This window comes from Salmo salar, chromosome ssa03, assembly GCF_905237065.1.
Source record: "Salmo salar chromosome ssa03, Ssal_v3.1, whole genome shotgun sequence".
NCBI lineage: Eukaryota > Metazoa > Chordata > Actinopteri > Salmoniformes > Salmonidae > Salmo > Salmo salar.
Window position 1 is genome coordinate 71,919,402 of NC_059444.1, and position 27,582 is coordinate 71,946,983.

Consider the following 27,582-nt stretch of genomic DNA (forward strand, 5'->3'; position numbering starts at 1 on the left):
CATCTGTCTCCAACATTGTGATCTTCCATTACAGAGCTTTGCTTTGGTGTGGACTGAGGCCTATACATTCATACCAGTTGTGTTCCTCCACTCTATTCACTATTTCTAATGGAGATTGTGTTTCTGCTGCTGAAGGAAAGTCTACAAGCCTATGTATTGAATGCATGGAACTGGATTGTGATGATACCAGTAGTGAATAAATCCTGCACACAATGTGCTTAGTTTCCATTTTCTTCTTGATCAGGAATCATATTTGATGTGTATGAAGCTGTTTGGTATAATATACAGTACATGAGAGTAGAGTAATTACTCATAATTCTGCACCTTTTGATAGTTGTATCATGATTTAGTGACTGCAAAGAAAATGTATTGATCTACTGGGATTTAAAAAGGAACTTTCTGTTTTTCTGTTTGGACTCAAAAGATAAGTATGGTTGGGTTAATGTTTAGTGCTTGGGTGAGAGGGAAGTAACCTAGAACCATTTGGATATCTCCCTCAGCTACGTCCAAATCCAGGCTTTTCCGACAGGATTTTGGTCCAACGTAATCTTTTGTTCATAACATTTACCCTGCACATAGCCTAGTGACTTGGGTTGGTGCTTGAAGCGGTGGTACTGACTCCACCACCACCGTGTGTAGATGTGACAGGGGGTCTCACGTACAGAGAACACCTCTCAAGACATAAGCCTTGAGAAATCTGCACGAAATTTCCCCAGCTAGACCTTAAGCCTGCATTCAAAACGGGAGCGTGTTCCCCATCTGCCAGTTCTCACTCCACTCAAAACGACAAGTACTTATTTTGCCTGGGGAAATGCTTCGCTTCTCTCTCTCACTGTGTTGGTGGGAGTGATCTTTTACCAGACACTTCTGAGAGGGGGAGAAAGCGGGGAAGGGGAGGGGAATGGGGAGGTAGAGAGGCAATTTGAGAGAGGGGGAAGGGGATTTAAGATTAAAAAGAGGGAAAGATTCATATCATATCTGTGCAGAAAGAGGAGAAAGCAGGAAAGAGAGACAGAAAGAGTGGGAGAGAGAAGGCGAGTGAGGAAGACCAACAGATTTATATGTTTATAATGCCTCATGCATGTAACGTGTATCTATTTGAGTCATATACATACAGTATGTGGATTGAGGTATATATATGAGATATGATTTATGAGAGACATATGAGTGATGTATAAAAGACAACAGGTCTAAACAGTGATTCATTTAGCTTTGTGCTATACTGAAAACAATGTAGCCTCCTCGCACCCGTAGCATACGTGCTTGCATATATGACTGTTTGTGTGTGTTTGTGTGTAATGCATGCATGATGGATAGGGAGTAATTGCTCATGTTGAAGGTATGGCATACAGGCCTTTATTATACACAGTTAACAGTTTTCTTTCACCCTCTCAAGCTGTTGGCAGCCATCCATGTCTTTATGAGATCTCTTCAATACGACGTAATTGATGATGACTTATTAGTGAAGGACAGAATACCAAACACCACCTCTCACAGACATGAAGGATTCACTGCCTACCAGGTCTAGAATGTTACTTTTGTGATACATTTTCTCATTTCATATAAAACGTGCTGAAGCAAATATTGCCAGATGGTTCTGCTATACAGAAATGATGTGTTTTAGGAATAGATTCCTGATTCCTGCAAAATGCACCGTATTACAAATGTACTGTATTACACTGTATTACTGTTGTCATCACTCCCAGCGAAATAACATGGCATACGCTATCCTTTCTAAAGCGAGTCACTCTAAGTGTGAGCTCAGCCCTGTTTTACAATACAGTATATTGGCCTACATAGGGAAAGGGAAAGGGGATACCTAGTCAGTTCAGCAACTGAATGCATTAAACCAGAATGTGTCTTCCGCATTGAACCCCTATGAATCAGCGCATGAAGTGAAGTGCTTTCCCAGCCGTGTGGGTATCCCAGTGTAACCCAATGATCTTTCTGGCAAGCAACCTAAAGAGGTCTACAGTAACAACATCAACAGCTACAACAAATCAACACTGTGTTCAGCACCAATAGCTCCGTCAGCTGAATGGCGTGGCTTAGCTTGGCTTGGCCGGGCTTGGCTCTGTGTGCAGTGTGGGGATAACCGGATATGTCACTGGTGCTGTTGCTGGCAGAAGCCTAACTGAGGAGACGAGGCAAGTGGGAGAACAGAGGCTTCCTAGAGTATACTGGCAGACAAGACAAGTAGGCTCTGGAGAGTTGAGTCTGGAGCAAGATCTCAGTTCTCAACCCTGTCTAGCAGCACCTTGCAGTTGGATGGGAGAGTATTTGTGTGTGAATGGTGGTAATAGTTTGTGTTATTTTATCATTTTGTAGGTGTATATGTTGAGTTAGGTACTGTGTATGTGTGTGTGTGTGTATGTGTATGTGTATGTGTATGTGTGTGTGTGTGTGTGCGCGCATGTGTGTGTGTGTGTGTGTGTGTGTGTGTGTGTGTGTGTGTGTGTGTGTGTGTGTGTGTGTGTGTGTGTGTGTGTGTATTTGGGTAGCATCCATCCCTGACAGCAGTGCTGAAATGTGTGAAACAGGAGAGTGTACTGAACCCAGACGTCCCAGCGCAGTGACTCACTCTACTGCTGTGTTCCTCTCCTGCACTGAGTCAATGGAGATGCTCATGGACACACACACACACACACACACACACACACACACACACACACACACACACACACACACACACACACACACACACACACACACAGATGGACACAGACACAAACATCACACACACATTACTGCACACACACACACACACACACACACACACACACACACACACACACACACACACACACACACACACACACACACACACACACACACACACACACACACTCTTCATATGCAATTACACAGGAGCACACAGAGAAAAAATAAACATTCACATAGCCCAGGTCCACAATGAGGATGACTTAGTTGGCAAACCACACTCTGACATCAATCTCTATTTGTCCTACTCACATAGTGGTGGCAGGCAGTGTGATCGCAGTGATATCATCATCAGTTCAGTAATCAGGGGGATTCAGGGGGCAGGAAGTCTCCCATGACGACACACCAGTGGAGGCTGCTGAGGGGAGGATGGCTCATAATAATGTCTGGAATGGAGTCATTGGAAAGGTATCAACCACGTCAAACGTCAAAGGAATGTTTGATACCTTTCCATTGACTCCATTCCAGACATTATTATGAGCCGTCCTCCCCTCAGCAGCCTCCACTGAAATACACTGAACCCACACTTCCTGCCTGCTTGACTTCCTGCTTTCTGGCTGTCTCACTCTTTTTTACTCTCAATCTCTTTTGATTCTTCCCTTTCTCTCTCTCTCTTTCACCCCCCTCTCGCTCTATATCTGCGTTTCCCTCTCTCCCCTTGTTTCTCCCCATCTCTCCCTCCCTCCCTCCCTCTCTCTCTCTCTCTCTCTCTCTCTCTCTCTCTCTCTCTCTCTAACCCTCCCTCTCTTTCTTTAACCCGTCCCTTCCATACTTCTCCCATCTTCACATGCCCCCAGCTCTCTATCTTCTCCCTCCCTCCCTCTCCCTCTCTCTCTCTCTTTCGCTTTCTCTCTCTGTGGGTCAGCGCTCATACAGTCATCTTTATAATCTAGTGAAACAGCTGCATCGACCGCCTTTGATTTGTGATCTTTTATAGTCTCTAGTAAAAGTAACCCCCCCGCCCAGCAGATCTATCCTGAAGTGTTCACACTCTTATTAATGTTGGTTGGAAATCCAATTGATTTAGATAAGAGTACGACACGTCCTAAGATCAATGGCCAGCTGTTTTAAGGGTGAATTTATGATGCTCAGCCACTGCCTCACTGTGCAGATTTTACACTGATAGCATGAGCTCACTTCCACAGCGATAATGTAAATCATAGCAACGGGTGGCAGAGGGGTCAAATCGCTTAGGTTTTCATGACAGTATATGAGCCTCGGCCACAGCTTTATCACCTCTAACATGACTGGGCTGTGAACGCCTTTCTTGCAGAAAAAAGTCAAATACATTACAGGCTTTTTATCACTTTGTATGTGCTACATTTTCACAACTCTAAGCACACAAATCTAAACAGATCATCAATGTGGCCCCTGTTTCTGTCACGCTTATCGGCGGTGAAGGAGGACCAAAACGCAGCAGGCATGCGGTTGTTCATTTTGAACATTTATTAACTCCAAAAAGAACACAAAAAGAACAAAAGATAAACTGACAGTCCTGTAATGTTGACACACACGGAACACAGAACAATCTCCCACAAATGACAAACACAAACACACCCTAATATATGGGACTCTCAATCAAAGGCAAATAGACAACACCTGCCTTCAACTGAGAGTCCCAACCCCAATTAACAAAACATAGAAACAGACACACTAGACTCAACATAGAATACATGAAAACCAAACAGTGCCCAAAAACCCCGGAATACTTAAATCAAATGCCCCTTCAACAAACACACCACCCCGAACCACATAAAACGAATACCCTCTGCCACGTCCTGACCAAACTACAATACCAATTAACCTTATACTGGCCAGGACGTGACAGTTTCACAACTCTAAGCACACAAATCCAAACAGATCATCAACGTGGCTCCTGTTTCACAACTCTAAGCACACAAATCTAAACAGATCATCAACGTGGCTCCTGTTTCACAACTCTAAGCACACAAATCTAAACAGATCATCAACGTGGCCCCTGTTTCACAACTCTAAGCACACAAATCCAAACAGATCATCAACGTGGCTCCTGTTTCACAACTCTAAGCACACAAATCTAAACAGATCATCAACGTGGCCCCTGTTTCACAACTCTAAGCACACAAATCTAAACAGATCATTAACGTCGCCCCTGTTTCACAACTCTAAGCACACAAATCTAAACAGATCATTAACGTGGCTCCTGTTTCACAACTCTAAGCACACAAATCTAAACAGATCATCAACGTGGCTCCTGTTTCACAACTCTAAGCACACAAATCTAAACAGATCATCAACGTAGCTCCTGTTTCACAACTCTAAGCACACAAATCTAAACAGATCATCAACGTGGCTCCTGTTTCACAACTCTAAGCACACAAATCTAAACAGATCATTAACGTGGCTCCTGTTTCACAACTCTAAGCACACAAATCTAAACAGATCATTAACGTGGCCCCCGTTTCACAACTCTAAGCACACAAATCTAAACAGATCATTAACGTGGCTCCTGTTTCACAACTCTAAGCACATAAATCTAAACAGATCATCAACGTGGCTCCTGTTTCACAACTCTAACCACACAAATCTAAACAGATCATTAACGTGGCTCCTGTTTCACAACTCTAAGCACACAAATCTAAACAGATCATTAACGTGGCTCCTGTTTCACAACTCTAAGCACACAAATCTAAACAGATCATCAACGTGGCCCCTGTTTCACAACTCTAAGCACACAAATCTAAACAGATCATTAACGTCGCCCCTGTTTCACAACTCTAAGCACACAAATCTAAACAGATCATTAACGTGGCTCCTGTTTCACAACTCTAAGCACACAAATCTAAACAGATCATCAACGTGGCTCCTGTTTCACAACTCTAAGCACACAAATCTAAACAGATCATCAACGTAGCTCCTGTTTCACAACTCTAAGCACACAAATCTAAACAGATCATTAACGTGGCCCCCGTTTCACAACTCTAAGCACACAAATCTAAACAGATCATCAACGTGGCTCCTGTTTCACAACTCTAAGCACACAAATCTAAACAGATCATTAACGTGGCTCCTGTTTCACAACTCTAAGCACACAAATCTAAACAGATCATTAACGTGGCCCCCGTTTCACAACTCTAAGCACACAAATCTAAACAGATCATCAACGTGGCTCCTGTTTCACAACTCTAAGCACACAAATCTAAACAGATCATTAACGTGGCCCCCGTTTCACAACTCTAAGCACACAAATCTAAACAGATCATTAACGTGGCTCCTGTTTCACAACTCTAAGCACACAAATCTAAACAGATCATCAACGTGGCTCCTGTTTCACAACTCTAAGCACACAAATCTAAACAGATCATTAACGTGGCTCATGACTGAGTAAAACATACAAACTCACAAATCACTTAATCAATTTGGATACATATTCAATCTAAGTATCTGCTTTTCACTTTACTTTTGATGATTTTCTTGTCATTTCTTAACAATAAAATGAACTATCACATCACACTGCTCCAAACAGATAACTACTGAAGGAAAACGATGTGCTGCCTAGTTAGCTTATTTACACTACATGTCCAAAAGTATGTGGACACCTGCTCGTCAAACATCTCATTCAAAAGTCATGGACATTAATATGGAGTTGGTCCCCCCATTGCTGCTATAACGGCCTCCACTCTTCTGGGAAGGCTTTCCACTAGATGTTGGAACATTGCTGCAGGGACCATTCAGCCACGAGCATTAGTGAGGTCGGGCAATGATGTTGGGTGATTAGGCCTGGCTCCCAATCGGTGTTCCAATTCATCCCAAAGGTGTTTGATGGGGTTGAGGTCAGCGCTCTGTGCAGGACAGTCAAGTTCTTCCACACTGATCTCGGCAATCCATTTCTGTATGGACATCGCTTTGTGCACGGGATGCATTGTCATGCCGAAACATGAAAAATCCTTCCCCAAAATGTTGCCACAAAGTTGGAAGCACAGAATCGTCTAGAATGTCATTGTATGCTGTAGCATTAAGACTACCCTTCACTGGAACTAAGGGGCCTAGCCCGAACCATGAAAAATAGCCCCAGACCACTGCTTGGCCATGGAAACCCATTTCATGAAGCTCAAGCAGTTCTTGTGCCAACGTTGCTTCCAGAGGCAGTTTGGAACTCGGTAGTGAGTGTTGCAACCAAGGACAGACAATTTTTACGCGTTACGCACTTCAGCACTCGGCGGTCCAGTTCTGTGAGCTTGTGTGGCCTACCATTTCGCGGCTGAGCCGTTGTTACTCCGAGACATTTCCACTTCCCAATAACAGCACTTACAGTTGACCGGGGCAGCTCTAGCAGGGCAGGAATTAGACAAACTGACTTGTTGGAAAGGTGGCATCCTATGACGGTGCCACATTGAAAGTCACTGAGCTCTTCAGTAAGGTCATTCTACTGCCAATGTTTTTCTACGGAGATTACATGGCTGTGTGCTCGATTTTATACACCTGTCAGCAAAGGTGCTGAAATAGCAGAATCCAATCATTTGAAGGTGTGTCCACATACTTTTGTATATATAGTGTATATAGTTTGATACCTGCTGAACACTGTACATTTCTATATTTTTACCTAAAAAATGTGTCAATTTGAAATCAATTTATGTTGGAAGATAAAACCAAATCATATATGGATGTGGCTGTAAATACTACATCATCATTCTCCATCAGCCAGTGTGCTTGAATAGGTGGAATAGGTGGAATAAGTGGAAAGAGTCACTCTATGTGCTACATGTATTGGTGACTAAACTTAATGTTCTCATGGTATTTCACAGAAAACGTTGATTTTGCATGGATGACTCAGGGGTGAAAGATGTATGAAACCCCAATTAACACACAAGATTCTGAACATAAAATAGTGGCACTACAAGTGTTTAGTTTAGAGTTTTGTACTTAGAGTTTTGAAAATATACCAGTTACACCTGAAAAATGGGCCAAACTGATTGAAAAAAATGAAGAGTGTTGTGAGTAAATGTGTGTGTAGACGTGTGTGTGTGTTGTGTGTGCATGCATCCGTGTGTACATGCACATGTTACTTTAATGTGTGTGTACACTTAATTGTGTGTTTACACAATATGACATTCATGCTGGATAGAGGCATCACGCGGGATAAAGTGGTTGTCCAATGGGGAAGGCAGCACTGCTACTGTATGATGCTAATCAAATTAGCCCTAGTGCTGCTAGGGACTTGGCCAGGCCTTAGCCTGCTAATGAGAGCAGCACAGCCAATCACCTGTTGGCTTAACAAATAACTGGCTATAGCCATATGACATCACAGCCCCAGAGATGCCCTCTGTGTGTGTGTGTGTGTGTGTGTGTGTGTGTGTGTGTGTGTGTGTGTGTGTGTGTGTGTGTGTGTGTGTGTGTGTGTGTGTGTGTGTGTGTGTGTGTGTATGAGTGTGTGTATGAGTGACATGTATGAGTGTGTGTATGAGTGTGTGTTTGTGTGTGTGTTTGTGTGTGTGTGTGTGTCTGTGCTCTGACCACAATGATGACATCACTGCGATCACACTGCCTGCCACCACTATGTGAGTAGGACAAATACAGATTGATGTCAGAGTGTGGTTTGCCAACTAAGTCGTCCTCATTGTGGACTTGGGCTATGTGAATGTTTATTTCTTCTCTGTGTGCTCCTGTGTAATTGCATATGAAGAGTGTGTGTGTGTGTGTGTGTGTGTGTGTGTGTGTGTGTGTGTGTGTGTGTGTGTGTGTGTGTGTGTGTGTGTGTGTGTGTGTGTGTGTGTGTGTGTGTGTGTGTGTGTGTGTGCTCTGACCACGATGCTGTGTGTATCTGAGTTCACAGACTATGCTCAATAGGGGCCAAATGTACATTTTTATTACAACATATTACTTGGTTTATGCAACACATTTTCGCTTAGGGCCCACAAAAAGGCTCTGACTGCATATGTGGGTATGGATGTGGATACGCAGAACCGCCAGCCACTGCAGCCCCTCATGATGAGTTCAGATTTTTTGTGGCCCCCACCCCCATCAAAGTTGTCCATCCCTGATGTAGGCCCTGTGTGCATGTAGGTGTAATAATTTGCATTCTGTGTATCAGATTCGGGAGCTGAATGTATGACTGGTGTCCAAGTCACTTCCGGACCATTAACTCAGGGATTAGTCTGTGTGGGTATGGTTGAGCTTGGCTCTATGCTTCAGCCTACTCATGCAGAGGGGAGTGTTTGGGTCCTGTGGCGTAGCAGGGAGGAGGGCCTAATGGCAGAGCCCAGCCCAGACTCAGAGCTCCATCTCCTGCCTGTTGACACAGATACAGCAGGGACAGGGATAGGGACAGAGACAGACAGGGCCAAGGACAGAGAAAGAGACAGACAGGGACAGGGACAGATATAGAGAAAGACAGGGATAGGGACAGAGACAGAGACAAAGACAAAGACGAAGAGAAAGGGACTGAGACAGAGACAGGAACAGAGACAGACAGGGACAGAGAAAGAGACAGACAGGGACAGAGACAGAGAAAGACAGAGACAGAGACAAAGACAAGAGAAAGGGACCGAGACAGGGACAGAAACAGAGACAGAGAGACAGAGACCCCTCACTCTTCTCTCTCGCCTCTATCTCTCCTCTCCCTCACCAGCTGTTTTTAGAATGCCCTACAGTCCCTGTTGACTGTGTTCTCCTCTTCCTCTCCTCCCAGTCCTGGAATCCCCTTTCTTTCTCTCTCTCTCTTCCTTCCTCTCTTTCTCTCTATACAGTTCCCTTCCAACTCTGTACTCTTGTGTTGAAGGTGAGAAATGAATCGGGGGCGACCTAAAAAAGTTTCCATCCTAACTGGGATACAAGTAGTTGTTGGATTTAGAATGTGTCTGTCTACAGAAGACCATGACCGAGGAGTCTGCTTTAAAACAAGCTGGATAAAACCACATATAAAAAACGGGTTGATATGACATGCCCTATTTTGTCTGCACATTTGACTCAGAGGCTAATAGAACAGCAGAGCTCCATCCTATTTAGTCTAATATGCATGCTGGCTCAGATCGTACACTATATATACAAAAGTATGTGGACAGCCCTTCAAATTAGTGGATTTGGCTATTTGACAGCTGTATAAAATTGAGCACACAGCCATGCAATCTCCATAGTCAAACATTGGCAGTAGAATGGCCTTACTGAAGAGCTCAGTGACTTTCAACGTGGCAAGGTCATAGGATTCCACATTTCCAACAAGTTAGTTTGTAAAATGTCTTACCTGCTAGATCTGCCCTGGTCAACTGTAAGTGCTGTTATTGGGAAGTGGAAATGTCTAGGAGCAACAACGGCTCAGCCGCGAAGTGGTATGCCACACAAGCTCACAGAACGAGACCGCCAAGTGCTGAAGCGTGTAGTGTGTAAAAATTGCCTGTCCTCGGTTGCAGCACTCATTAGCGAGTTCAAAACTCCCTCTGGAAGCAACGTCTGCACAATAACTGTTCACCAGGAGCTTCATGAAATGGGTTTCCATGGCCAAGCAGCCGCACACAAGCCTAAGATCACCATGTGCAATGCCAAGCGTCAGCTGGAGTGGTGTAAAGCTCGCCACTATTGGACTCTGGAGCAGTGGAAACGCATTCTCTGGAGTGATGAACCACGCTTCACAATCTGGCAGTCAGACAGACGAATCTGGGTTTGGCAGATGCCAGGGGAATGCTACCTGCCCCAATGCATAATGCCAACTGTAAAGTTTGGTGGAGGAGGAATAATGGTCTGGGGCTGTTTTTCATGGGGAAGTCCCTTTCCTGTTTCTGGGGAAGGCCCTTTCCTGTTTCAGCATGAAAATGCCCCAGTGCACAAACGAGGTCCATACAGAAATGGTTTGTCGAGATCGGTGTGGAAGAACTTGACTGGCCTGCACAGAGCCTTGACCTCAACCCCATCGAACACCTTTGGGATCAATTGGAACACCGACTGCGAGCCAAGCCTAATCGCCCAACATCAGTGCCCGACCTCACTAAGGCTCTTGTGGCTGAATAGAAGCAAGTCCCTGCATCAATGTTCCCACATCTAGTGGAAAGCCTTTCCAGAAGAGTGGAGGCTGTTATAGCAGCAAAGGGGGGACCAACTCCATATTAATGTCCAGGATTTTGGAATGAGATGTTCCATGTACTTTTGATCATCTAGTGTATTAATTGACTTTGCACATGGATAGAAAATAGAGTCTCCCATGTGGAGATAATGAGATGGTTGTGATTGGCATAGGTGGGTTGTTGTTGATGTTTACGCTGATCTTTGTTCTGAGAATGTCCTTGTCTCTCTCTGTGTGCTAGCCAGCGCTGAAGGACTCTTCTTCTGAGAATGGGGCGTCTCTGGCTCTGACTTTGTCTGACCAGAAGGCAGTGACGCACCCCACTTAGACACCCGTTACTCACTGACTCACTGTTCCTGGATCTGTGAAATCTCATCTCTCACTCTCTCTCTCAGCTTCCATCATGCCCCTTCATGACCCCACTTCCCCCAAAAGTGTCAAGATTCTCAGCTGGGCTCAGTCATCATGGAGTCCTATGGACAGTCAGGAGGAATCCGTCAATCCACTCTCTCCCTTCTCTCCCCTCTCTCTTCTCTCCCCTCTTTCCCTTCTCTCCCCTCTCTCTCTTCTCTCTCCTCTTTCCCTTCTCTCCCCTCTCTCCCTCTCTCCCCTCTCTCTCTCTCCCTCCCTCCCCTCTCTCTCTTTCTCCCCTTTCTCCCCTCTCTCCCCTCTCTCTCCCTCTCTTTGCCTTCTCCCCTATCTCCCGTTCTCCCATCTCTCCCCTCTCTCTCCCTCTCTCCCTATCTCCCCTCTCTCCCTCTCTCTTCCTCTCTCCCCTTTCTCTCCCTCTCTCATTCTCTCCCCTCTCTCCCTCTCTCCCTCCCTCTCCCTCTCTCCCTCCCTCTCCCTCTCTCCTCTCTGTCCCGTCTTTATCTCCATCTATTCCACCTCTTATTTACCTCTCATTACTTTGTGTCTGAGGTCACAGAGTGCCTCTAAAACCTTGTTTAGGGTTCTTGGTGCTTCTCTGTGTTTGGCACTTTGGTTTTACAGTATGTGGAAATGGCTTGTAGAAAATAGGGGCAGACACAAAAGAGTCGAAAAGGAGGGGAGAGAAAAACTTGAGAGGTTGAAGAGACTATAAATAATTGTATTTGTATTTGTATTTATTATGGATCCCCATTAGCTGCTGCCAAAGCAGCAGCTACTCTTCCTGGGGTCCAGCAAAATTAAGGCAATTTATACAATTTTAAAAACATTACAATACATTCAGACTGTGAGCCCTCAGGCCCCTACTCCACCACTACCACATATATACAGTCAAAATCTATGTGTACGTGTGTGTATAGTGCATATGCTATAGTGTGTGTGTGTGTGTGTGTGTGTGTGTGTATGCTTCACAGTCCCCGCTGTTCCATGAGGTGCTTTTTAATCTGTTTTTTAAATCTAATTTTACTGTTTGCATGAGTTACTTGATGTGGAATAGAGTTTTATGTAGTCATGGCTCTATTTAGTACTGTGCGCCTTCCAAAGTATGTTCTGGACTTGGGGACTGTGAAGAGACTTCTTGTGGCATGTCTTGTGGGGTATGCATGGGTGTCCGAGCTGTGTGCCAGTAGTTTAGACAGACAGCTCGGTGCATCCAACATGTCAATACCTCTCATAAATACAAGTATCCCCCCTATATCCCCCCATATACAGTACACCTGTATCCCCCTATATACCCCTGTATCCCCTCTATATACCCCTATATTCCCCTGTATCCCCCTAAACACCCCTACATACCCCTGTATCCCCCCTATATACCCATATATCCCCCTGTATCCCCCCTGTATCCCACCTTGTATCCCCCTGTATCCCCCCTGCATCCCCCCCTATATCCCCCCCTATCCCCCCTGTATCCCCCTTGTATCCTCCTATATCCCCCCCTATATACCCCTGTATCCCCCTTGTATCCCCCTTGTACCCCTCTACATCCCCCTACATTTCCCTATATCCCCTTGTATCCCCCTATATCCCCCTTGTATCCCCCTATATCCCCCTTGTATCCCCCTTGTATCCTCCTATATCCCCCTTGTATCCCCCTATATCCCCCCTGTATCCCCATTGTATTCCCCCTGTATCCCCCCTATATCCCCCCCCGTATCCCCCTATATCCCCCCTGTATCCCCCTTGTATCCCCCTTGTACCCCTCTACATCCCCCCTACATCCCCCCATATACCCTTGTATCCCCCTATATCCCCCCCTGTATCCCCCCATATACCCTTGTATCCCCTATATCCCCCCTGTATCCCCCCATATACCCTTGTATCCCCCTATATCCCCCTTGTATCCCCCTATATCCCCCCTGTATCCCCCCATATACCCTTGTATCCGCCTATATCCCCCTTGTATCCCCCCTATATCCCCCCTGTATCCCCCCTACACTACCTCCATCAACACATCACCACACAAGTAAACACTGAGACATAACCCCTCCTCAAGTCCCTACACGTTCCTCCATCTTCTACTGTACAGATAGTGTATAACTAGTGTGTCTGTACATCAGAAACACTTCCCATCCCACAGCTAAGGGCAGGAATCCCAGATTCTGAAAGACAGTCTGTTGGAAAAGATCTGCCTAAATGTATAGTCAGCGTTCTTCAAAGAGGATGATATGTAGATGTTTTGCAAAGAGAAGTCTGCCAGGATTGTCAAATCAGTTCATCAGTCCATCAAACATCAAGCAGTATTAGCACAGTAGAGAGAGCTATAGCTTATCCACAGCATACTGGCTTGTATTCCATTGCAGATTAGCAGCTACAATAGTCAATATGTATTTACAGTATGCTTTATCCAACACAATCATTATCATCCCCATGTCTCTCCCTTTCCTGTGTGTGTGTGTTTGTGTGTTTGTTTGTGTCTGCGCACGTGAGTGCCTGTGTGTGCATGAGTGTATGTGCGTGTATGTGTGCGTCTGTGTGACGCTGCACTAGGCTCCCACCTTAGCAGGGTCATTATGAAGATGAATAGTGTGATTATAAGGATGAATAGTGTGATTATAAGGACGAATAAGGTGATTAGGCCTGTTGTCCTAGCTGCTGGGTGCTGGGGCTGCCTACCCCTCATTAAGGAGGGGACGAAAGCGTGCCTACTACGTCATGCACACATTAACCACCTTACCCAGTCATCCATAGGGTACACATCCATAGGGTACACATCCATAGGGTACACATCCATAGGGTACACTTTAAGGACTTTTGAAAGACTAGCCCTTGGGCTAAAAGAGATCCTAATAAAATCGAAATCAAATGAAACTACGGTTTGGGGATGCCTCTGTAAGTGTGATACCAGGACAAGGGAGATGCATTGTGTTCACCTGAGTGCTGAGCTCTAGTCATGTCCTTAGTAGCCGTTTTGTATGTTTTCTGCTAAATAATACTACAGTGAGCTCCAAAAGTATTGGGACAGTGGCCATTTTTGTTGTTGTTTTGGCTCTGTACTTCAGCACTTCGGATTTGAAATGATACATTGACTATGAGGTTAAAGTGCAGACTGTCAGCTTTAATCTGAGGGTATTTGTATCCATATTGGGTGAATCGTTTAGAAATTACAGCACTTTTTGTACATAGTCCCACCATTTTAGGGGACCAAAAGTATTGGGACAAATTCACTTATATGTGTATTAAAGTTGTCATAAGTTTAGTATTTGGTCCAATATTCACAGCATGCAATGATTAAATCAAGCTTGTGACTCTACAAATTAGTTGGATGCATTTGCTGTTTGTTTTGGTTGTGTTCCAGATTATTTTGTGCCCAATATAAATGAATGGTTAATAATGTATTGTGTCATTTTGGAGTCACTTTTATTGTAAATAAGCGTAGAATATGTTTCTAAACACTTCTACATTAATGTGGATGCTACCATGGTTACGAATAATCCTGAATGAATCGTGAATAACGATGAGTGAGATAGTTACAGACGCACAAATATCCTACCCCCAAGACATGTTAACCTCTCACCATTACAGTAACAGTGGAGGTTAGTATTTTTGGAGGGGTAGGATATTTGTGAGTCTATAACTTTCTAGGTCATCATTATTCACGATTCATTCAGGATTATCCGTAATCATGGTAGCATCCACATTAATGTAGAAGTGCATCCAACAAATCTGTAGAGTCACAAGCGTGATGTAGTCCAAAGTGCTGGAGTACAAAGACAAAACTGTATGTTATTGTAAGTTGTAAACGATTGTTTACAACTTACAATAACATATATTACAATAACATATACAGTGAGCTCCAAAAGTATTGGGATAGTGACACATTTTTGGTTGTTTTGTCTTGGTACTCCAGCAGTCTACAGACATTATTCCATATGTGTTATTTCATAGTTTTGATGTCTTCACTTTTATTCTACAATGTAGAAAATAGTAAATATAAAGAAAACCCCTGGAATGAGAAGGTCTGTCCAAAGTTTGACTGGTACTGTATATTATGTTAAACAAATCAAAATATATTTTATACTTTAGATTCTTCAAAGTAGCCACCCTTTTCCTTGATGATATGCTTTTCCAGCAGTCTTGAAGGACTTCCTTCACTCTGTAGTCCAACTCATCCTAAATCATCTCAATTGGGTTGAGGTCGGGTGATTGTGGAGGCCAGGTCGTCTGATGCAGCACTCCATCACTCTCCTTCTTGGTCAAATAGCCCTTACACAGCCTGGAGGTGTGTTGGGTCATTATCCTGTTGAAAAACAAATGATAGTCCCACTAAGCGCAAACCAGATAGGATGGTGTATTGCTGCAGAATGCTGTGGTAGCCATGCTGGTTAAGTGTGCCTTGAATTCTAAATAAATCACTGACAGTGTCACCAGCAAAGCACCCCCACACCATCACACCTCCTCCTCCATGCTTCACGGTGGGAAATACACATGCGGAGATCATCCGTTCACCTACTCTACGTCTCACAAAGACACGGACCCAAAAATCTCAAATTTGGACTCATCAGACCAAAGGACAGATTTCCACCGGTCTAATGTCCATTGCTCGTGTTTCTTGACCAAAGCAAGTCTCTTCTTCTTATTGGTGTCCTTTAGTAATGGTTTCTTTGCAGCAATTCAACCATGAAGGCTTGATGTTGAGATGTGTCTGTTACTTGAACTCTGTGAAGCATTTATTTGGGCTGCAATTTCTGAGGCTGGTAGCTCTAATAAACGTATCCTCTGCAGCAGAGGTAACTCTGGGTCTTCCTTTACTGTGGCAGTCCTCATGAGAGCCAGTTTCATCATAGCGCTTGATGGTTTTTGCGACTCCACTTGAAGAAACGTTCAAAGTTCTTGAACTTTTCCGTATTGACTGACCTTCATGTCTTAAAGTAATGATCGACTGTCGTTTCTCTTCGCTTATTTGAGGTGTTCTTGCCATAATATGGACTTGGTCTTTTACCAAATAGGGTTATCTTCTGTATACCACCCCTACCTTGTCACAACAAAACTGATTGGCTCAAATGCATTAAGAAAGAAAGAAATTCCACAAATTAACTTTTAACAAGACACACCTGTTAATTGAAATGCATTCCAGGTGACTACCTCATGAAGCTGTGAGCTGTGGTTGAGAGAAAGCCAAGAGTGTGCAAAGCTGTCATCAAGGTAACGGGGTGGCTACTCTGAAGAATCTCAAATGTAAAATATATTTTGATTTGTTTAACACTTTTTTGGTTACTACATAATTCCATATGTGTTATTTCATAGTTTTGATGCTTTCACTATTATTCTACAATGTAGAAAATAGTACAAATAAAGACGACCCCTTGAATGAGTAGGTGTGTCCAAACATTTGACTGGTACTGTATAGAATGTTGCTAACATGTAGAGGTCGATGTGCAGGTGTAGCCGAATGCTATGTTATACTAATCTTGGTTAGCAACATAAAGGTGTAGGGCAGCTTAGTGAGTAGGAACACTGCATAAAGCCAAGTGAGCAGTGAGTCAGTCCAGGGGTTAAACACATCACTAGATTGGCCCAAACATCAGCTCCACCCATGTGATCATCTTCAAGTGGGCCCCAGATAACTGTCTCCATGGCAACCCCACACCAGGAATCTCTTTTTTTTTTCACAGCGACTGGTTCTGATGTCCACATGGCAACGGCTGCCGTGGGGACAGTGCAGGGAGGAGGGATAGAAGGGAGGGTGTGGGGATAGAGGGGAGGGGGATGTGTGGGGGTGGCTGCTGCTGACGCACTAGGTGGCTGCCTGCGAACTTTTCCAGAATTCCGCCCACCGGCACAGAAGTAAGCACTCGGCTGGAATCCGGTGCACCAAAGCTGCATTTCCTCTCTCTTTTTCTCTCTGTCTGTCTCTCACCCTCGAACAACGCCTCCTACTTGAACCAGGCCTGTTGACCCTCCCTTCTTCATCCATCCACAGAATCTCATAGCACCTCCTCCATGGTTATGTCCCAGAACAACAAACTACTGCCTGTGTTTCGGGAGCTGTGGTGGTGACACTACTGTTAGGAGGTCAGTGTGTGTGGGCGGGCCCTCCTGTGTGTCTGTCTGTGGCTAGGGGTCTGGGGATTGGCCGGTTCTCTATGTTCTGTTCTGTTGTGTCCTAGGGGAATCTCTGGAGTCTTAGACACCACTGATGGATGACATCAGCAGCAGCAGCAGGGGGGGTGGTTAAGGAAGAGGAGGAATGCTTAGCTCTCTCACCTGCGTCCATACACACACACACACACACACACACACACACACACACACACACACACACACACACACACACACACACACACACACACACACACACACACTCCCATATTGTCAAGGATGTGTTTTTGTCTTTCTTTTTTCTTTACCAGGACTGAGCTGACAGTGTCGAGATCATGTCTAGACATTGTGGTTTTTGTTTGGGCACAAGTGTCGCATCTAAAATGTATTACACATGTAGTAGGGAGAGTATTTTCAGATGTCATATTAGTTGGAGAAGTTGAGGGGGGAGGTGGGGGGAGGTGGGAGGTGGGTCAGTTGGTAATTGAACACTCCCAATTATCTTGAATAATCCCTCAGTAATCTTTTCCTGTGAATGGAAATTGTGTGGAAAGAAAATGTGTTGGGAGTCAAAGATTACAATTAAAATAAAAATCACAATTTCTTCTGCCGTAATTTGGCCCATTGTATCTGGCGGCTCCCCGGGTTTTATGGGCCAGTGCTTATTTCTATCAGCCGGATGTTGGGAGAGAGAGCGGAAAAGAGAGAGAGAGAGAGAGAGAGAGAGAGAGAGAGAGAGAGAGAGAGGGAAAGAGAGTACGAGAGAGGGGAGAGACACAGAGAGAGAGAAAAAAGAGTGAGCGAGTATGGTTTCCGTCCAAGTGGGGAAATCCACAGCCGACTTAAACCGTCAAAAAATCCCAAGCACCGGGGCCAAGAATCCTCTCCTCAGTGAAAGCCAGAGAGAAAAATGTAACTTTTCTCACTCTAGCTTGAGGAGATAACCAGAAGGCAGCCCAGCAGGGGTTGTGTTTGTGGCTTCAATAGCATTGGAAAAAGTACCTCTGTGGGATTCTTAAACAATTAACCCCGACCTTGGAATGTATTGATTTCAATATGAGGATGTTTATCCAGAATGTTGATCCCAACATGACGGTCATACCAATAGAGTAGGACTCCCCAGGGCACAGGCCAATTTACAAATCACAGCCTCATCACTGGAATCTCCCCATGAAGACACAACCTTGGAGACATACTATACAGCCATCTCTAGGGAACAGAAAATGGGAGCACATCGACCGGAATATCCAGGGGCTGAGCAGACCAGGAGCCTCTGTGGGATGGGTGATTGTAAATCTACACCCACCTACCAGCCCCACTCACTTGACCGTGTCCACCTCCCTCTTCCCTTCTTCCTCCTCTCCTCTCCTCTCCTGAATGGATCTCAGTCTCACCCTGGTCTGCTCTAGTATTGAAGTGCTTTATGGCAGTGGGACAGGGAGGACAGGAAAGGACCTAGGTTTTAGGCCACAGCTCATCCCTACAGTAGGGGTCATGGTGGCCAGTGGTCGTTAGGGTGATTGAGGAAGTCCAGCGCTGACCCCTAGTATGGAGCCAGCTGATGGGACCCAGTGGGTCGGTCAGTGCAGGAGAGTCCCATGGCCTGGCTCTGCTCTTAATGCTAACTGCTTTATAATGATTAGCACAAGACTTATACGCCCAGCCAGAAGGCCAGCTATACTTATAATGCCTCGATTGCTTTTTAACATCAAGCACTTTCCACGGGGCTGAGTATGTACTGACATGATGCTATTGTAGTACTACAGCTTGCTATAGTGAGCAACCCTTAGATAGAGGTAACATAGTGGATAATATGGCCTGTCTGTAAACGCTGAATGAAGATGTCGTGACCCACCAGACACCTGTTGTGGGTCCCCTGCCAGATGGGCCTTCACATCTCCCCCCTACTCTCCCACCTCTGCCCTCCTCCTCCCTTCCTCCCCCTCTCCCCCCCTCTCCCCCTCTCCCCCCTCCGCCCTCCTCCTCCCTTCCTCCCCCTCTCCCCCCTCCGCCCTCCTCCTCCCTTCCTCCCCCTCTCCCCCCTCCACCCTCCACCCTCCTCCTCCCTTCCTCCCCCTCTCCCCCTCCGCCCTCCTCCTCCCTTCCTCCTCCCTTCCTCCCCCTCTCCCCCCTCCACCCTTCTCCCCACCCTTCCCTCCCCTTCTCCCCCTCTGCCCTCCTCCTCCCTTCTCTCCCCCTCTCCCCCCTCCACCCTTCACCCTTCCCACGGTCACACACTTTTGTATGGGAGGTTTCCGAAAAATACAAATGTCAGTATAAAACATTTACCAGCGTGCTGAGTTTACATGTCTGACAAGAAAAGGACAGTTTGGAGCGGTTAAGTGTCACATAAATCTTTCAGCGCACTAATCGAAGTGGTTCCCCCAATAGTCTACTCTCTGCAGCTGCTTGAACAAATGACACAACTGTGGACGGGACAGCCAGCTAACTATACCATACTCCCACTCTGTGATGTCAGCTGTTGATAAGACAAAGACACATGGTGCACTGTGGGTGGATGCTGTGTTCTCAATGTTACAAGTTTTGTTCCGACAACTCCGTGGCGACTGTGCTGTGTAACTACATAAACAGTCGTATCCTTATTGAAATGGATTTGAAATGAAAGAGTTCAGGATACACCTTGTTTTTCTCCTTCACTGCATTTGACCCACTTTTTGATAGATGTTGTTTATTGTGGAGGCTCAGTGGCTGTACTGTGGTGTCAGTGGTGGTAAGAGTCGCACACTGAGTTTGATGTGCTTTTTAGACCTATGAGTTTCGATCCAACAATGATGAAAGTGTGACAATGGAAGCAGATCTATCCCCCTCTCTTCTGGACTTCAACCTTCTCTCTGTTCATTGCCCTTCCTCTGTCTCTCCCTCTTTCCTATATATTCCTCCCTGTCTCTTGTTAATTGCCGCAGAGCTTGTTGATGGAAATCAATGAGTGCTTTTTGATTATGAGCCAGAGCTGGGGAAGGTGAGAGAGAAGTGGACACACACACACCGTCAGCACTTTGGACTCTGTCCACCGAGGAAGGATTAGTGTGTGTTTCACACGGAGGTTCCCACACTCCTCTGCTGCGGCCCAACTCCAGCCTAGCATGGCCTCTGCCAACTGCTTGGTCAAAACTCAATGACATTGGAACAATCACAACAAACTCTCCTCTGATGAGACCTTAACTACCCTCAGACAGTTAACAGACAGTTACGTCTGTGGTATCAAACACCGACTCCCCTCAGCCTTGTGAGCCCTACCACACACAGTGTGCACAGAAGGAAGAGCAGTGTTAAGTCTGTTTGATAGCTCTTCCTGCAGACGCCAGTCGCTCTCATATCCGAGCGGTTCTCGCCGGGGGTCAATTCTCCGTACGTGGGGTCCATTCACAAACCCAGCGCCCCACCCAGCCGCACCCGCGGCACCCATCCTGCCTTCCCGCCATCTTCTCCTCGGCAACACCTGGCACCCGGCTAACAAACACCTGTTCACCTAATTAGACAGACACTGGAGGGAGAAGGAGATGAATAAGTTAATGAGACAGTAATCTGGCCCAATCACATGCCCTGCAGGGGTGCAGTAATGACCTCTGTATTGGGTGATTCCTTCGCCGTGCGACCTTGAGTGACCCCATCACGGATGGACCTTCTGTGGTACCACAGCATGGAGGAATGGAGGGATGAAGGTATAGAGAAAAGTGGGAAGTGGGAAGAAAGAGAGGCCAGGCCAGGCAGGCTGCTTCCTGAAAGGGCAGAGCGAGTGACTTGGCAGCCTGGGCACTGAGGCATCAGCCAAATGAATGAGCATTAGGAGATGAAGTTCCCATTGCACAGCAGTTGGAGCCGCTCCAGGTCTCACCAGCTGTGCCACTCTTGTTTACAAGCCACCACCTGCTGCCGGAGAGGTCTCCATTCTGACTAGCAACCTCAGGCTCGCATGACCACCAGAGCCAGACCAGGGCATGTGCTGCCTAAGCTAGGGAAACCCAGTCCCTGGTGCTTATGAGAAGGGCAGAGCGCCCACTCCTCTGTAGAGTTTCATCATCATGTTTCCTAACATCGCTGTGTGTTACATTTACATACATACATACATACAAGCAGGGGCGCAACTTTGGTTTTAGAAGTGAGGGGGACATATTATTATCCAGTCAGATAAAAACCACGACCGGGAGACCCATGGGGCGGCGCACAATTGGCCCAGCATCATCGAAGTTAGGGGAGGGTTTGGCCGGCAGGGATGTCCTTGTCCCATCGCGCTCTAGCGACTCCTGTGGCGGGCATGCGCTGACACGGTTGCCAGGTGTACGGTGTTTCCTCCAACACATTGGTGTGGCTGGCTTCCGGCTTAAGCGGGCATTGTGTCAAGAAGCAGTTTTGCTTGGTTGGATCGTGTTTCGGAGGACGCATGGCTCTCGACCTTCTCATCTCCCGAGTCCGTACGGGAGTTGCAGAGATGAGACAGGACTGTAACTACCAATTGGATACCACGAAATTGGGGAGAAAAAGGGGTAAATGTAATACAAAAGAAAATCACAAAATAGCTAAGTTGGGTCAGAGCTTGCAAAACGGCAGCCATCTAGAATGGATGTAATGACTAAATGTCCAGGATCCTATCACTCATTATATATTCATCTCTCTGCAGCCCACACAAACAAATCACTGGCCCATATGTTTCACACACCGGAACTGGATCCACATCCTCCTCCATTCCTCCATCTACAAAACATGCATCCGTCCATCCCTTCCTCCATGACTTGAACTCCTCACGTGTCTCACCATCCCTTCCTTCCTGCAGGCATACAATACCTTCACTTAAGTGCTGTGTTGCTCCAGAAGAATTAATCTGTTCTATTCAACGCATCCTGTGGATCTCACAAGCTCTTTCTTTATGTTGTTATGTTATGTTGGTGTTTCCTTTATTTTGGCAGTTACCTGTACACTCATAACTACATGGGTTTGAACTGACTCATGTCACTCTTTGTGTTACCATGGCGTTTCTCTTGATTCTATTATTATTTTTCCTCTGTGACTGCTTTTCTGACCCTGTGTGTTTTCTCTCTTGTTTCTCCTCCAGGGAACTTTAAAGGGATGTGTAAACAGATAGATCACTTTCCTGAGGACACGGACTATGAAGCGGACCCCTCTGAGTACTTCTTACGTGAGTCTCCTCTCTTTGGCTTCCACTTTTACAGTACAGAGGAAGCAGTGAACCTCAAGGGATAGTGTGGTCTGGGCATCCCATCTGCACATTTGATACTGTATTGTAGTGAATAGTGTAAATACTACACAAATACTACACAAATGTACAACTCTGTACTTTCTAATCTTGTTAAGAGAGGGTAGTATTTAATATGAGGTAACCTTCAATCAGGTGACAAGGGGGGACAGAAATCAGCCAACAATGCATCCTCTTACTTCAACTGACAACTTGTTCATAATTAATACCTGAGCCCACTTTCCCCACCCAGCCCCTGACAGTCAATACAGACAGTAGTTCTGATGGGCCTGTGTGTTATTTTAGATATCTCTAAACTGTATCCTGCTTTTAGTGAGTGCCTGTCTGTCTGGTCTGAACTCTACCAGGCACCACTCCTCCTCTCCTGGCTGTTTTTACTGCATGCCATGTGTAACGTAACGTGCAGTATTACAGTCCACTGTGTACCCTGTAAACTCCCCACATTGATTTGTGCTCTGTTTTCCTCACTGCTAGCAAGACATGGAAATGAGTGTCAAACAAGCTGCGGTAATAATCCTAAAATTACATGATTTCAATGCCAACAGAAATTGTGTTTGAATTCCATAATTTAGAATTTGTATTAGGATTTTGAATTTGAATGTAATATTTTTGAATTTGTAATGCACAAACTTGTATTTCATGATTTGAAACTGAATTGAGTGAATATTGCATTCAGTTTTAAAATTCAATTTACATTTAATTGAGTATTCAAATTCAATATTTATATATTCAGTTTCAATATGATAGATATTGCATTCATTATCTGTGTATCAAGTTTACAAACTATCATTTCAAGTTTATAAAAGTATATACTTTATATATATATATATATATATATATACTTTATATATTATATATTGAACTTCTCAGATGCATTTAGATTAAGTTTTTAAGTTGAGTTCTCTAAATTCAGATTCAAAACCAGAGACAACATCCTGGCACTTTGCCAACCAGGAAAAGTAGAGGAGAACAGATAGATTGAAACGCTCACTGTGATAAACAGAAGCTTCTGAAGTCAATGTGGCATGTTGAATAAAATGTTTTCCTATGAATTTGGCTCTAGCATTTGAACAGTTTTTATGACTCCATTCCTGAAAGCTAAGACTCCCTGGAACATGGTCATGCCTTCTGTTTCCCTCTATGATGATTGCAGGCCTTGTTAGAAGGGAGTGTCACAAAAACTGCAATTTGGCCCCAATAACAACATACTGTAGGTGAATAGCCCTGTCACAGCCCTTCTAAGGATAGCCTTTCCACTCCCTATTTAATGTTTCTCTTGGGACTAACTGGGATCAAAACATGTCTCCCGCATCTCACAAGATTCCTGTGACTGTGAGACTTTGAAGTGTACGATGCTCAAACCCAAATGATGGGTTTTGTTTATTTTCATAGAACAATACACAGTTTCAACACAGTATTGAGAGTTTCAAACAAATAAGTTAAACTAACACTACCTCTGCATATTGACCTAGTACATTCAAAAAGTGCTGCAAGGTCACCTCATTTTTCCCCTGAACAGTTCTCACTCAAAATATAGGAAAAGGAAAATGTAATTTTACCACAAACAACCCATTGGGTGGATCAGTGCTTTGATCCAATTGATTAGCACACATTTCCATGTTACGAGCAGTGCCTCGGCCCCACGTGTCACGTCCTGACCAGGTAAAAGGGTCATTTGCCATAGTAGAATGGACAGGGCGTGGCAGGGGGGTTGTTGTGTGTGTTTTGGGGTTTGTTGGTTTCCAGGGGATATGTTCTAGTTTTCATTTTCTATGTTTCGTTTTCCAGGTTTGGCCGAGTATGGTTTCCAATCAGAGGCAGGTGTCTTTCGTTGTCTCTGATTGGAAGCCATACTTAGGCAGCCTGTTTTCCTTTGGGTTTTGTGGGTGGTTGTTTCCGTATTGTCGTTGTACCTTACGGAACTGTTGTTTGTCGTTTGGTTATTTTGTTCAAGCGTTCTCACAAAATAAAAGAAGATGAGCACTATACACGCTGCGCCTTGGTCTGTTCAAAACGACGCCGGTGACAGAACCACCCACCAAAAGAAGACCAAGCAGCGTGGGAGGAGGTACATCGAGTCGTGGACCTGGGAGGAAATCCTGGATGGGGCAGGACCGTGGACAAAGAAGATGAGCACTATACACGCTGCGCTTTGGTCTGTTCAAAACGACACCGGTGACACACCGCCTGTTTAACAATGCTCCAGACATTTGACCCCTCCCTTCTCCCACCCAGTGATGCTCAACTGAACTGGATTCAGGTTGTGTTCATCTCCTGGTCTCCATCAGAACAGACAGTAATTGAAGCCCACTCTGAGAGAAGAGGAGAGCGGAGCAGTGCGTGTTACTGCCAGTCCTGGAGATGAAGCCTAGCCAATTAGGCTGTGTTTGACTTAACGCTCTGAGCGACAGTGCTCGTCCATATGTGCCAGAGAGGACGGTTATGATAACAGCTCTGGTAATGATTCTAACGATGCTGAAGCCTTAACGAAGCCGGATCAGCCCTAGCAAAGCTGGGCCATAACTAGGTGCCCGAAGTCACTGGCCTTGACAGGAGCGCAGGGGCGCAGGGGCGAGGTGACACTGCGGACCTCAGACCATGCACCCATACGTGTGTGTGTGTGTGTGTGTGTGTGTGTGTGTGTGTGTGTGTGTGTGTGTGTGTGTGTGTGTGTGTGTGTGTGTGTGTGTGTGTGTGTGTGTGTTGTACATGTATTTTAACCGCTTCCTGCTCTGTGATTGGACGAGAGGGCCGCAGTGCTCCCAGTTGCTTGCCAATTAGGATACTCACATCCATAAATATTTCAGCCTCCTTCCTATATAGGTCAGGCCTCTATCACTCTCTCCCTCTCTTTTTCTCCCTCTCTCTTTCTCCCTCTCTCTCCCCGCGCACCCGTCTGTGACTGGCATGTCTTTTCAGTCTGGAGTTGTACCTCTGTACCACTGTAGTGACAAAGTGAGCCCCTATTCAGGCCACTCAGTGTGTCTGTGTGTCTGCGTTTGTATGTTTGTGTTACATTTGTGTGTTCTCTTCTGTGAAGGTCGGGCAGGGTGAGGTCATGAGGGTACAGTGGGCCACATTGGGACAGGTTCAGAGAGAGGTGGATGTCATACTGTAGCTTTAATATCTCCGCTGCCTGTTTCATCATAGCCAGGCTGGTGTGGTCTGTGAAGGGAATTCGTTTATATACTTACCCCATTTGACTTTAGTGGAGGACACACAGCTGGTATTTCCATAATGAGGTGTTGCTCAGAGCATCTGGAGGGAGACCAAAGAGAGAGAGAGAGTATGCCAGCCATTTACAAGGTAGAATGAGAGGGGAAGGGTTATGCAATAGAGATTATGTCACCTCAGGTAAAAACCTACAGGAAGTGATGTCAGAGGGAGTTCACACTCAGACTGAGGGGACTCGTCTATGATGTATGTAATCCTGTGATTCAGCACCTGCTAGCTCACAGTACACCAGCCTACACCAGTATTGGAAGTGAGCAAATCTGACATATACAGAGGAAAGGCACAGAATGTTCTTGAATACGTACGTGCACCACCCCTCCCCCATACTTGAACACACATAGACAGACACAGACATAGACACGCAGACACAAACACACACAGACACACACATAGTACACACAGACATCCCCAAACACAAACACACACACAGTAGCAAGCTGCTTTGCAGTAGTGACTGTAGTGACTGTGAATCCTCGGCTCTCCCCATAGCCAGGCGGTTCACACATCCACACACGGTTATATAACCCAGCTGAGGCATACTAAAGCCCCAGTGGGTTTTTAGATCATGCCGTGTCCGAGCTCCCATCATCCACTGCTCTACTGGGCGCTAAGCAGCAGAGAGAGAAAGAGAGAGAGAGAGAAGAGAGGAGTAAAGGAAAACACCCAGTTATGCAAGAAACGGTTGATGCAGGAGGAACTAGAACACCTAAATACATTACTGTGATAACCACACTTACACACAGAGAGATACAGAAAGAGAGAGAGAGAGATACAGAAATAGAGAGATACAGAGAGAGATACAGAGAGATAGATACAGAAAGAGAGAGAGATACAGAGAGAGATACAGAGAGAGATACAGAAAGAGAGAGAGAGTTATAGAGAGAGATACAGAAAGAGAGAGATATAGAGAGAGATACAGAGAGAGAGAGAGAGAGAGATACAGATGGAGCGATACAGACAAAGCGATACAGAGAGAGAGAGAGAGAGAGATACAGATGGAGCGATACAGACAAAGCGATACAGAGAGAGAGAGAGAGAGAGATACAGATGGAGCGATACAGACAAAGCGATACAGAGAGAGAGAGAGAGAGAGATACAGAGAGAGAGAGAGATACTGAGAGAGAGCGAGAGAGACAGAGACAGAGTCAGATTGAGTAGAAAATGCGTTGTCAGTCTTGTTGTAGCTATAGTGGATGTTCTGTCAGTAGTGACAATGATGGCAGTCTGTGGTAAAGATGTCTCATGTTTGTGGATCCTAGCCAGGGTTCACTAGGGGTCAGAGCATGGTGTGATGAGCTACATAGTTAATACAGAGAGGGGGGCTGGAATCTGGCCTAATCTGGCCCAATAAAATCAATGGGTCTGGGGTAGGACACACACAGGGGACTTGCATGTAGGGCAGCAGGGGTGGGACAGTGGGGGCTCTGGGGCGATGGGGGGTGTAGGCGACATTGGGGAGATCATTGGTTGTGGCCCAGCATGGGAGTTCCAGCAGCAGCTCCAGAGGGGGGATGGGCAGCCGGTCGCTCGGCCCTGAGCCCTGGTGGGTCACGCCGGTTCCACCTGAGACCAGGACCGTGGACCACGGTCACAGCCATTGGACCAGAGAGAGGGTCACATCACATGACCTCCACTGCCTCGGTAGAGGATAGTCATCAGGATAATGTGTTAATCATGAGTGACAGCCTTAAAGTGATTCTATTAGAGACTATTATTACTATGACTGTCCACTTGGATTTACTGTGTGGTGTTAGGTAGCTAGAGAGAGATGTCACAGTGTAGCTGTGTAACAGTGGTGGCCTAGGCGACAAATATGGAGTCCATCGACAGATACATTAAACACATACAGGCCCATAAATGAAAAGGCAATCATTTTAGTGGCCTGGTGGAG

At 45.6% G+C, this 27,582-nt stretch overlaps 1 protein-coding gene across 1 annotated transcript in view; it reads left to right on the forward strand.

Moving 5' to 3' along the window:
- The window catches only part of LOC106601533 (voltage-dependent calcium channel gamma-2 subunit), a 60,225-nt gene that overhangs the window by 20,880 nt on the left and 11,763 nt on the right, over positions 1-27,582 (forward strand). Inside the window, exon 2 of the mRNA XM_045715265.1 lies at positions 22,296-22,379. Within this exon, the coding sequence (XP_045571221.1) occupies positions 22,296-22,379 (84 nt within the window). The remainder of the gene's footprint in view (positions 1-22,295; positions 22,380-27,582) is intronic.